At 49.0% G+C, this 13331-nt stretch overlaps 1 protein-coding gene across 2 annotated transcripts; it reads right to left on the reverse strand.

The window, feature by feature from the left end:
* Positions 1-85: 85 nt before the first annotated feature.
* Positions 86-9741, reverse strand: LOC310662977 (uncharacterized protein). Of its 2 annotated transcripts, XM_083410426.1 has the most exons (6): positions 9570-9741; positions 7720-8206; positions 7431-7512; positions 3754-3836; positions 3209-3335; positions 86-1855 (listed from the first exon to the last, which is right to left on the reverse strand). In XM_083410426.1, exons 2-6 carry the CDS (start codon positions 8005-8007, stop codon positions 852-854), a joined length of 1584 nt encoding a protein of 527 aa, XP_083266552.1. In that variant the 5' UTR covers positions 8008-8206; positions 9570-9741; the 3' UTR covers positions 86-851. The 2 variants fall into 2 exon arrangements, with proteins under 2 accessions (XP_083266552.1, XP_083266553.1); XM_083410427.1 differs by lacking the exon at positions 9570-9741 and having other exon boundaries at positions 7735-9402.
* Between the last annotated feature and the right edge of the window lie 3590 nt (positions 9742-13331).

Here is a 13331-nt window from a genome sequence, read left to right on the forward strand (position 1 = left end):
CGGCTGCCATTTTGGGGGGAGGCCATGATCCCTGCACGTGCTGCGTCTTCCAAGGTTTCGGATCAGTTTTGCAAGAGCCCCCAAGCTCCTTCCGGTTCCTTTAATGTGGCTAAGAATAGGGGCAAGTGAATCTCAAACGGGCAAAGGAATTTCAGAAGGGAGAAATGAATTTCAATAGGGGCAGATGTGGAATTTTGCACTTAGGCAGGACGAACCAGATGCAAAAGGATTTAGGGGTCTTGTGAACACAAGCTTAACATGAGTCCACAGTGTGATGCAGCAGCAGCAGCAGCAGCAAAAAAAAAGATAGTCGCTGTTAGCTAGGCTGCATCAACACACGTATAGCATCCAAATAAGTGTAAGTAACAGTCCCACATGATTCTGCCTTGGCCAGACCTCACCTGGAGTCTTGTGTCTAGTTCTGGGCACCATCATTCGAGAAGGTGGAATGGGAACAGAGGAGGGTGACCAAGATGATCAAAGGTCTGGAAACCAAGACTTAGGAGCAGCAGTGGGGGGAGCTGGGGATGCTTAGACTGCAAAATTCTTGCCTTAGAGGAGACAGGATAGTGATCTTCAAGTATCTTCACATGGAGGATGGAGCAAGCTTCAAGTTAGAAGAAAGCTGATTCCAATTGAACATCAGGAAGAACTTTCTAATGGTAGGAACAGTTCAGCTGTAGAAAGGGCTCCCTAGAAAGGTGGTGGACTCTCCTTCCTAGGAAGATCTGAAGCAGGTGGTCATCTTTCATGGGTTTCTGTTGAGATTTTTGCAATGCAAGTGGCTGGACTAGATTCTACAATTCTCCCAGCTAGCTCTTTGAAAGGGAGTTCGGGGAGAAGCCCTTTCCTCATTTCAAGCACTGATATGGTTTCTCCCCACTATGAGTTCTTTGATGGCAAGTGAGACTGGACCTCTGCCTGAAGCTCTTCCCGCATTCCAGGCACTGATAGGGTTTCTCCCCTGTATGAATTCTATGATGGGACGTGAGATGGCAGCTGTCACGGAAGGACTTCCCGCACACCAAGCAATTATATGGTTTCTCCCCACTATGAGTTCTTTGATGTGAAGTGAGACTGACTCTGTAGCTGAAACTCTTTCCACATTCCAGACACTGATATGGCTTCTCCCCTGTATGAATTCTTTGATGGGGGGTGAGACTTGTCCTGTGAATGAAGCTCTTTCCACATTCCAAGCACTGATATAGCTTCTCCCCACTATGAGTTTTTTGATGGTGAGTGAGACTTGCCCTGTAAATGAAGCTCTTTCCGCATTCCAAGCACTGATAGGGTTTCTCGCCTGTGTGAATTCTTTGATGGGAAGTGAGATAATCTTTCCGATTGAAACTCTTTCCGCATTCCAAGCACTGATAGGGTTTCTCGCCTTTGTGAATTCTTTGATGGGAAGTGAGATCGGAGCTATGACTGAAGCTCTTTCCGCATTCCCAGCAATGGTGTTGTTTCTCCCTTTTATGAATTCTTTGATGGGAAGTGAGATGATCTTTCCGACTGAAGCTCTTTCCGCATTCCATGCACTGATAGGGTTTCTCCCCTGTATGAATTCTGAGATGGGAAATGAGATCGGAGCTATGACTGAATGACTTTCCACATTTCAAGCACTGATAGGGTTTTTTGCATGTATGAATTATTTGATGGTAAGTGAAATGAGCCTTCTTACTGAAACTTATTCCACATTTCAAGCACTGATATGCTTTCTTCCCAATGGAATTCCTCTGATGGAAAGTGGAATGGGAGCTCTGGCTCAGGTTCTCTCTGGACTCTGAATATCTATATGATTTCTCCAGTATGTGGATATTGTCATGGTCTCCCTTGTTCTTCATTTCAAATTCATCACCTACAATGGAGAGAGAATTGGATTAGAGCCTCAGGAAGAAATGGGAGACCCAAATGATTGAACAATTCTAATTAACACTGATAGTAACATTGATAGTGGAAGAATGGAAGGGAATTAAGTGTGAAGTCTTCCTACAGAGTACGCTGCCTTTGTTGACTAGTGCTCACAAACATATTTATGAGAACCTGTGATTTTGTTTGGCCCAATCACAGATTCCGCTCCACCTCAAATGTCAGTCATATTTCTGGTCAATGAAATTGCAACAGAATCAAGAAGAAAAATGCTGACAGCCTGATCATAGTTTAAAAAGCTATAACCAGAGAAAAATGTCTGCAGACAAAACAGTAGATAGCCCTCCATTCAAGGCAGGTGTGCCATCTATGTGGGGCCATGGTACTCAAGGCTTCCCCCAATTTTCAATGAAGGGTCTGGGCCCCTCCAAACTTCTGCGGTGGCCCCATATGATACATCAGCACGCCCCGCTATGTGCAATCGCAGGTGCAAGGCAGAGCACCTGATTCAATGTGAGCTGTGGGGGTGTTAGAATCCCAGATGCTGTAGGTGGCGCTGTTAAGCTCCATCAGAATCTGGGAGATTCGGCACACAGATTACCGTATTTTTCGCCCTATAGGACGCACTTTTCCCCCTCCAAAAATGAAGGGGAAATGTGTGTGTGTCCTATGGGGCAAATGCAGGCTCCCTGGCTTCAGCCATAGCAACGCGAAGCCTCCGAAGCCTGCGCTCCGGGGTCGCGTTGCTTTCGCTGAAGCCAGAAGAGTCTGCTCTTTGAGGCTGGTGGTGGAGGAAAGCAGCGCTTCCCCCCATCACCCGCCCCAGATGATCGGGGGGGCAGCGGGAAGGCGCGCGACGCCTTTGCGCTACTCTCCGACCCGGTTTGGAGGCTGGCGGTGGGGGAAAGCAGCGCTTCCCCCCACCGCCAGCTCCACAAGCTGGGTCGAAAAGCCCGCAGGAGCCACATAGCCTTTAAAGAGCGCACTGCTCTTGAGGGCTTTTCCCAGAGGAGGGAGAAGGCACTGACTGGCCGTTTCAGTCCCTTCTCCCTCCTGGTCGAAAAGCCCGCAGGAGTTGCGCGTGGCTCCTGTGGGCTTTTGCGGGAGGTGGGGGAATTCTGCCACCTCCCGCAAAAGCAGGGAGAAGGTCTTGGAATAGCGCACAGGCTGCGTGCAGCCTGTCTGCTGCTCCCAGAGCTGCGGGGGGGTTGTCATATTTTTTCCTTGATTTCCCCCCCTGAAAACTAGGTGCGCCCTATGGGCCAGTGCGCCCTATAGGGCAAAAAATACGGTAATGTAAAGAATTTCAGGACAGATATTATCATCCAACTGGGAGCCTTACCGAGAGAGGCCATGATCGCACGATTCTCCTCCATGACTTCCTGATGCAGAGCTCTCTGGTCAGGATCCAGCAACGCCCACTCCTCCTCCGTGAAATGCACAGCTATATCCTCAAAGCACACTAGACTCTGAAAGAAAAGGTCTTCCTTTCAAAAAGCATAAAGATTATCTAGCACACATTGTTCTGCTGCACAGGGGCTTGGGGAGGTGGACAGGAGGGGGGAGCCCTCAACTGGAGGGGCTGGGCAGGCGAATTCTCACCACTAAAGTTTCTTAGCTGATTTAAAGCCTATTTTAGCACTGACCAATAACCATAGAAATAGAACTGCAACAACTGATAAATAAAGCTAGTGACCTTCAGGAGGAGAGTTAAGGTGAGGTGGCTGTTCATTACTCTCAGCAGATAAACATGATGGAATGGCATTTTCAGCCTTCCTTAAGGGCAGATTTGACGGAAGCAAAGAGGAAGAGATTCATTTTCGCCCAGAGATGCCCTGGCTGCCCCACCCCCCAGCCTCTTTCCCCCCCAAGGCTCCTTCCCCCTACCTGATCTGGTTCCACAGTCGCTGTTTCCCCTCCGCCACCAAGAAAAGATGGATTGGGAGGTTTTGCCGGCATCATTCTGTCACCTGCAAGAGACAAAGGTAAGTGGGGAGACAGGAGTGCAGGATGCCTCTCTCAGAGGTGAAGCGCTGCTTCTCTAGCACCAGACTTATTATTATTTATTTATTAAATTTATATTCCGCCCTTCATCATAAGGTCTCAGGGCAGTTCACAGAATAAAATACAAGATAAAAATACAATAAATAATTACTGTGGTACCTCAGGTTAAGAACTGAATTCCTTCTGGAGGTCCATTCTTAACCCGAAACTGTTCTTAACCTGAGGTACCACATCAGCTAATGGGGCCTCCTGCTGCCGCCACGCGATTTCCGTTCTCATCCTGAAGCAAAGTTCTTAACCTGAGGTACTATTTCTGGGTTAGCGGAGTCTGTAACCTGAAGCGTCTGTAACCTGAGGTACCACTGTAAAGCCAACAGTGAAGCAATACCCCCTCTTCCTGCAGTCACAAATTAAAGGGCTCTACATAGAATATTAATCAGCCCCAGGCCTGGTTGAATAGGAACGTTTTCGCCTAATGCCTAAATATGTATCATGACGGTACCAGGGAAACCTCCATAAAATGGGGAAGCAGTACAGAAAAGGCCTGCTCTCGTGTTGCCACGCTCCAGACCTCACATGGCGGGAGCACATGAAGAACGGCTCAGATGATGATCTCAGGTCTGGGTGGCTTACATGGGGAAAAGTGGTCCTTGAAATATTGAAGTCAAGAGCCATTTAATGATTCAGGCCTCATCATGGGACTGAAACTGCCTTGGTCGCTCTGGTTGATGATCTCCGGCGGGCTAGGGACAAAGGTGAGAGCTGTTTCCTAGTTCTGCTGTATCTCTCAGCAGCCTTTGACACCATCGACCATAACATCCTTCTGGACCGTCTAGAGGGGCTGGGAGCTGGGGGCACTGTCATACAGTGGTTTCGCTCCTTCCTCCTGGGCCGTGTCCAGAAAGTGGTGTTGGGGGATGAGTGTTCTGACCCCTGGGCTCTCACTTGTGGGGTGCCTTAGGATTCCGTCCTCTCCCCCATGCTTTTTAATATCTATATGAAGCCACTGGGAGAGATCATCAGGGAGTTCTGATGATGGGCTGGGTGTTCATCAGTATGCAGATGACACCCATAGAATCATAGAATTGGAAGAGACCACAAGGGCCATCGAGTCCAACCCCCTGCCAAGCAGGAAACACCATCAGAGCACTCCTGACATATGGTTGTCAAGCCTCTGCTTAAAGACCTCCAAAGAAGGAGACTCCACCACACTCCTTGGCAGCAAATTCCACTGTCGAACAGCTCTTACTGTCAGGAAGTTCTTCCTAATGTTTAGGTGGAATCTTCTTTCTTGTAGTTTGGATCCATTGCTCCGTGTCCGCTTCTCTGGAGCAGCAGAAAACAACCTTTCTCCCTCCTTTATGTGACACCCTTTTATATATTTGAACATGGCTATCATATCACCGCTTAACCTCCTCTTCTCCAGGCTAGACATGCCCAGCTCCCTTAGCCGTTCCTCATAAGGCATCGTTTCCAGGCCTTTGACCATTTTGGTTGCCCTCCTCTGGACACGTTCCAGTTTGTCAGTGTCCTTCTTGAACTGTGGTGCCCAGAACTGGACACAGTACTCCAGGTGAGGTCTGACCAGAGCAGAATACAGTGGCACTATTACTTCCCTTGATCTAGATGCTATACTCCTATTGATGCAGCCCAGAATTGCATTGGCTTTTTTAGCTGCTGCGTCACACTGTTGGCTCATGTCAAGTTTGTGGTCAACCAAGACTCCTAGATCCTTTTCACACGTACTGCTCTCAAGCCAGGTGTCACCCATCTTGTATTTGTGCCTCTCATTTTTTTTGCCCAAGTGCAATACTTTACATTTCTCCCTGTTAAAATTCATCTTGTTTGTTTTGGCCCAGTTCTCTAATTTGTCAAGGTTGTTTTGAAGTGTGATCCTGTCCTCTGGGGTGTTAGCCACCCCTCCCAGTTTGGTGTCATCTGCAAATTTGATCAGGATGCCCTTGACACCCAGCTCTACCTCTCTTTTAAATCAGAACCAGTGAATGCGGTGAAGGTCCTGTGTGAGTGCCTGGAGGTGGTTGGAGGATGGATGGCGGCTAACAGAATGAGGTTGAATCCTGCCAAGACAGAAGTACTGTTTTTGGGGGGACAGGAGGCGGCTGGGTGTGGAGGACTCCCTGGTCCTGAATGGGGTAACTGTGCCCCTGAAGCACCAGGTGCGCAGCCTGGGAGTCATTTTGGACTCACAGCTGTCCATGGAGGCGCAGGTCTTTTCTGTATCCAGGGCAGCTGTCTACCAACTCCACCTGGTACGCAGGCTGAGACCCTATCTGCCTGCGGACTGTCTCGCCAGAGTGGTGCATGCTCTAGTTATCTCCCGCTTGGACTACTGCAATGCGCTCTACATGGGGCTACCTTTGAAGGTGACACAGAAACTACAACTAATCCAGAATGCAGCAGCTAGACTGGTGACTGGGGGCGGCCGCCGAGACCACATAACACTGGTCTGGAAAGACCTACATTGGCTCCCAGTCCGTTTCCGAGCACAAGTCAAAGTGTTGGTGTTGACCTTTAAAGCCCTAAACGGCCTTGGCCCGGTAGACCTGAAGGAGCGTCTCCACCCTCATCTTTCTGCTCGGATGCTGAGTTCCAGCGCTGAGGGACTTCTGGCGGTTCCCTCATTGCGAGAAGCAAAGCTAGAGGGAACCAGGCAGAGGGCTTTCTTGGTAGTGGCGCCCGCCCTGTAGAATGCCCTCCCTTCAGATGTCAAAGAGATAAACAACTACCTGACATTCAGAAGACATCTTAAGGCAGCCCTGTTCAGGGAAGTTTTTAATGTGTGACATTTTAGTGTATTTTTGGTCTCTGTGGAATCCGCCCAGAGTGGCTGGGGAAGCCCAGCCAGATGGGTGGGATACAAATTATTATTATTATTATTATTATTATTATTATTTTGGGTCAGCACTTTGGGTTGGGCCCATAAGCTAATTTGGAGTTAGTGCCGTCAGGCCAGGATCAGTCTTGTCCCAGTGAGTGAGCCGGTGCCGAATGCTGCACCAGCTGAAGCTTCCAAACCGACTTCAGAGGCAGCCCTACGTAGAATGTGTTGCAGTAATCTAAACTACAGTTAGACAAAATAAGTTAGGCTGTCCCTGTCCAGATAGAGGCACAGCCAGGCCACCAGCCGAAGCTGATGCTCCAAGACACAGAGGCCACCTGAGGCTCAAGGGACGGCAGAGGATCCAAAAGTATTCCAGAAGTATTCCCAAACTACATACCTGCTTCTTCAGAGGGAATATTACCCCGTAAAGAGCAGGCAACCCCAAGCCAGTCTGAGGAACCCCCCACTAGCAGTGCCTTAGTCTTATCTGGACTGAGATTCAGTTTGTTGGCTCTCATCCAGGCCATTACCTCACCAGCCGAGTGCATTTTGTCATTTGTAGCTAATGCGTATTTTAATAATGGAAAAGTACGTCTCCCCTCCTTGGGGCTCTTGGTCCCAAATGATGAAAAGAAACCATGGATGAAAAAGATGAAAAGAAACCATGGATTAATTTGAAAACCAACACAATGGGACCAAAGGACTCCTTCCTCCTTACCCAATGGCCTCTCTCTTGCGTCGAGCGGAGTCCTTTCTTCCTCAGAGTAATCTGGGCCCATTCCTGCAAGCAGATTTTTTCCCTTAAAGAACAAACATTATTCCAAACAGAGAATGGAGAGAAGTGTTAGAGTCATAGAAAAGGAATGACAGAGGCAAAAACTTTAGAAGTGGCCCATATTATTATCTGGATGCTTTCCAAAAAAGAGGGGCCATTGGTAGAGCATTTGGGGATGTTCTCCCTCCTGTTTGGAGCCCCTTGGGAGAATCCAGAGGAAAGTCTCTCTCACCTGCTTCTTCTCCACCTGCTTCCTCTCCTCCGCCTGACTCAGGAGGAAACCTTCGGCCAGGGCCACTGCCTGGGAACTGGTCTCCGCTCCGCATTCCCTCACCCAGCTCTCCATCTCCGCTGGAAGGACAGCCAGGAACTGCTCCAATATCACCAGGTCCAGCATCTCAGCTTTCGTGTGTCTTTCTGGCTTCAGCCACTGGTGGCAAAGGTGGTGGAGTCGGCTGCAAACCTCACGGGGTCCTTTGGCCTCCTGGGAGCAGAACTGCCTCAACTGCTGGCTCTGCATCTCTGAGCGAAGGGTGTCCTCCTCTCCCAGGATCTTCTGCACAGAGCTTTCCTAGAATCCTGCACTGCTCCCCGTTTCCATGGCCGGGTCTCTTCCTGCTTCAGGGTCAGCTGAGCCTTGCTCATCCATCTGTGCTCTCAGGAAGCCTCCAAGAGATTGGAAGGGATCTTTTTTTCTTCTTCTGCCATCTTCTGTGTGTCTGAAAAGAGGTACTAGGAAATCCTAAAGCAAATGCATTCCGTTGCCCCCCCCCCCATAAATCTGACACACTATCAGGAGAAGAAAAAGGTTTCCTGAGTAAACGTACATGAGTCTTGGTAGGAACCAGGATTAGACTGGACCACAGAGCTTTCTCTAAGAAAAAAAAAGGAGAAGCAAGCCTCTTGACCAGGCCAAAAGTGGAGGCAACTGAAGGGGTTTCTGTGACATGAATCATCCTGGTTGACCCTGCCTTTCAGTCAAGGAATGAACTCGGAAAAGGGAATATAAGTGAGTCATTTGTACCAAGTTTCATATGGATGCTCGGCTAGAGTGATCTCCTTCCCACCCCTCCGTCAGGGCACATTACTTTCCTGCTTCTGTCCCGTTTTCTAGCACTTGGAAGCTCCAATGTTCTCAAGGCAGATTACAGGGGTGGTGGGGTCCCTTTTTCTTTGTTCTGAGGGCCAGATCCACTCCAGATTTTTGTAGGGTTTACTCCTTAGCCTTTTATTCTCCTGAAAATGTCCCTCAAGGCAACAGAGGTTTGGGATCAGAGTTTTCCTATGACAGGCTACCTTGCCAGGTGGATGAGCCCAATCTGCTGCTCATCTCCCTCTACAGTACCTGAAGAAATTGCCTTCTTAACTGTTGAAGCCACGGTTGGGTCTCATTCACTCATTCCACCAGAGGCAACAGAAGTCCCGAACTCACCCACCAAGGGCTATCAACACCTGGTGTAGATGGCTAGAGAAAGCCATTTTCGGGGTGTGGCCACTGTCAAATGCTGACAGCTTTTAGGAACCACATGTGAGAACAAAGGTGGAGGAACTAGCCAGATGGAGCCTGTCATTTCCCCACCGCAGATGCTGCCCCTTCTCTCCCGCCCCATTTCCAGCTGGGCTAGGCTGCCAGCCCCAGTCCCTTTGAGAGAGAGAGGACGTGGACAGGGCACTCCTTGCTCCAGGATTATTGCAATGCCCGCTACGTGTGTGGAACTGACCTTGACGACGAATCAGAATCAGCTCCAAAATCCCACAGCCAGATGATGGGCTGGACTGCCTCTCTTCATTCATTGCATTCCCACCCACCCTTCTCTCCCAGGGGCTCAAGGGGGCACCCGGGGGTCTCCCTGATGTCCTTTAATCCCCACAGCAGCCCTTGAGAACACCATCAATTCCTGTTTTAAAGCAGCTGCATTGCCTGTCGGTTCCTTTGCAGGGCCAATCGGGTGGTTGTGTCTTGGGGTGAGGATGGGGCTGGTTGGGGGCTCCATGCCTGCATGAGCTGAACGGGACCCCCTGATGCACCCCCCCCCCGCTTCTCCCCAATGCACCCCATGGCGGAAGACAAGGGAGACTCACCAGGTTGCAAAGCAGAAAGACAGCCGGCTCCCCTCCCCCTCCCCTGCATTGCCTTTCCTCTCTAGGAATCCAGCTCAGCTCCTTTTAACCCTGGCAAAGCCGGGCACACTCAGCTCTCCCTCTGCAGAGCAGGAGACACGTGTCTTGAGCACCCAGAGTTGCTTCTTTTGGGGGGGGGGGGAGGAGCCATAGGAGTAACCATAAATATTCAATGCCAGGTTATATATTTTTGGGTGACTTCTCATGCTCTGAAATCCTCTCTCTAGCTCTGTCTAGAAGATTCAACATGAAATGTGACAGCAACAATTGTTTTAAATTCCTTTCGTTTGACCCCAAGTGCTCAGAAAAATATGTCAAAATCTTTCTACAATTTCTACGTTTAGTTAAGCGCTTTGAGTTACCTACTTGATTTAGGGTGGGGTAGTTGCCCCCCTCCCGTGCGCCAGTCTGGCAGAAGGCCTGTTTTTACTGAAGCCAACCCTCTGCAGAACCTAAAGCACAGGAATCTTAGCCAAACCTAAAACCTTGGGAGAGCCTGGCTGCTGGATAATAATAATAATAATAATATCCCATTATACCCCACCCATCTGTCTGGGTTCCCCCAGCCACTCTGGGTGGCTTCCAGCAAAATATTAAAAACCCAATAAAACATCAAACAGTCAAAACTTCCCACCTGGGCCAGCTTCCTCCCCTGGCAGTTGCCCCTGGTGCCCCACGAAAAGGGGTGAGGATGGGGGAGCATCGTACCTACGTCCCCTCCGCCCAGGGGGGTCCATGCGGGACCACAGGAGCCCTTGGACCCACAAGCTGCCCTTTAACCCGAATTAAATTGAAGTGTGGCCGCAGTAGAGCTAAGACGATCTAATGCACACGAAGAATATAGTTCATAGAATCATAGAATCATAGAATTGGAAGAGACCCCAAGGGCCATCGAGTCCAACCCCCTGCCAAGCAGGAAACACCATCAGAGCACTCCTGACATATGGTTGTCAAGCCTCTGCTTAAAGACCTCCAAAGAAGGAGACTCCACCACACTCCTTGGCAGCAAATTCCACTGTCAAACAGCTCTTACTGTCAGGAAGTTCTTCCTAATGTTTAGGTGGAATCTTCTTTCTTGTAATTGGGTCTGCAGTACATATAATCAAACACGCAACGAGTGAGTATGAATTTCTTAGAAAGCGCAAAGCTATCAAGGGAGACCTCGGATTTAAAAGGAAGTAATAATCTGGGATGCCAAGAGCCTGTTTCGTGACCAACCCCTTTTCCCGTGAGGACAAGAGACGCCTCTGAGCTTTGCCTTCCGCGGCCTCCACTTCCCACCTCCCTCTCCCTCTCGGGATTTCTTTCTCTTTCTTCCAGCCTCCCCCCCCCCCCCCGCCATTTCTTCTCTTCCCCTCAGACTCCGCCATTGCAGCCCCTCTCTGGCCTCCCTCTTCTTCTCCCCCACCTCAGCCTTCGCCCTTGTTCATTTGCCCCGTTTAGAGTTCTATTTCCTGCTCTCTTTCTCCTCAGCTTCTCCACTTTTCACCTCAGCTTCTCCCTTCCCGCCAGATCTCAGGCGTCTCTCGCTCCCTCTCCCTTTCTTCCTCTCTCTCTCCTCCACTTTTTACCTCAGCCTCTCCTTTCCTACCAAATCTCAGGCGTCTCCCCCTCCCTCTTTCTTTCCTCCACTTTTTAATAATAATAATAATAATAATAATAATAATAATAATAATAATAATAATAATACCTTTATTGTCAATGTACAACCTGTGTACAATGAAATTAACCGAGCCTCCCCCCTGCCAACACTCAGTCTCATTGCACTCTGTGCTTTTCGCACAACACACCAACCCCGAAAGTCAGTCGCGCCATATTCTTTTTTCCCTTCAGCAGCTTAACAGCCCATTTAGCCTGTTGGTACGACTGATTATACTTCTCTCTCTCCTGCCCGAGGGTGGAAGATTAAAGAGGTGCTGGACTGAGAATTGTTCTCACTCTCCTAAGGCGACATCTAGGGGCTCCGGGGCAGCCCATCATATCAGGTGCTGTGTTGAATTGTGGGTAGACATGGCAGACGACACAGCGATTCTTCAAAGCAGCTCTTTATTTGTAAGCTGGAACAGAACTGATCAGCAAACAGCTCAGCCAGCCTGCTTTTATAGGCAGCCGGCTGTCGACAATGTAGCAACAACAACCCAGGGTTTCCCCCCTAAAATAACTGCCGTGGACCTGAGTGAAAACTACATACACAATACTCCGGTAGAAGGAGTCATCAATTGTTCTTTTAACATTGTTCTTTCGCAAGACCCTGAGGAAATGGAGTCTCTGTTGGGCCTTCCTAACCTCGGCTTCTCCTTTTCTGCCAAATGTCAGGCGTCTCTTCTCTCTCTCTCTCTCTCTCTCTCTCTCTCCTTCCTTTCTTCCTCTCTCCTCCACTTTTTACCTCAGCCAAATCTCAGGCGCCCCCCCCCTTGCTCGGCAACTGTGTTCATTTCAGTTAACTTGAAGGGACATTTTTCAATTGGGGTTTTTGCCCACGCCGAGCCCCGTCTCCAGAGGCTTCCCTTCTCCCCCCCACTCTCTTCTGTTGTGGGAATAAGGTTCCAGAGGGCCGCCGGAAGGGGCCACGGGGGCCGGGTGCTGAGCGCGTCTTTCTCTGTGTGTTAAAGGTGGAATATGAAGAGAACGTAAGAGAAACTGCAACACATATAAAAGGATGGATACATGGAATAAAGGTAAAGGTAAAAAAATATAAAGGTAAAGGTAAAAAAATATATGTGTGGAATAGGTAAAGGGGAAGCTGATAAAAGAAGAAGCAATGAACTCTAGGGGCATTTTTGTTATTATTACTTATTTGACTTATACACCACCCATTATCAAAAGGGCAGTGTGTCACATTAAGAACATATTTTACAGGGCATGACAATGAAAACATAAAAAGCATAGTGATTGACAGCGTAAGAATAAAAACAATCCTAATAACAATTGTTATTCCCATCATCCCTGACCACTGGTCCTGTTAGCTAGGGATGATGGGAGTTGTATTCCCAAAACAGCTGGAGGGCCAAGTTTGGCCAGCATCCCTGAGGGGATGACCTGTTGACTTCTGACCAGTGTCCAGCTGACCCCCAGCCTGGTCTGTTTTTCTCCATCATGGGAAAGGCTTCCCAACCGCCTTTGTCTTTCTGCCTCCATCTTTATGGCACACGCACCCTTCCTGCATTGCCAGGCATTGGGCTAGATGACCCTTGGGGTCCCTACCAACTGTGGTTCCTCTTTCCCCTTTCCAAAGACTGCACCCCGTTTCTGCAACCCCCACCCCCCAAATCCCACCCAACCCCAACCCCCCAGGCATCTGTTCATCAAAAGCTCCATGGACCCTCTTCTCAATACGCAGCAAACTTAGCAGCCTAGCCCTGATTACTAGACTCAAAGGATCATGGAATCATAGAGTTGGGACGGACCACGAGGGTCATCTAGTCCAACCCCCTGCAATGCAGGAATCTTCTCCCCAGCGTGGGGCTCAAACCCATGACCCCGAGATTGAGAGTTGTGTGCTCTCCGACTGAGCTGTAACCCAAAAAAGGTCCAGATAGGAAGCCTTTGAAGCTTTTCCATTTTATTTTTTATTTTCCATTGTACAAACCAGAACAACAAAAACAAAACAAAATTCAGACATCATATCCTATTTAACTCCCCCCCCCCTTGTGGATCCTTATATTTTCATTTTCATTCTGCATCTTATCACCAACTCCAATTATTGTAAATCCTTAATCAATC

The sequence above is a fragment of the Podarcis tiliguerta genome (genome assembly GCF_965153285.1).
Source record: "Podarcis tiliguerta genome assembly, chromosome: 13".
Classification (NCBI taxonomy): Eukaryota; Metazoa; Chordata; class Lepidosauria; order Squamata; family Lacertidae; genus Podarcis; species Podarcis tiliguerta.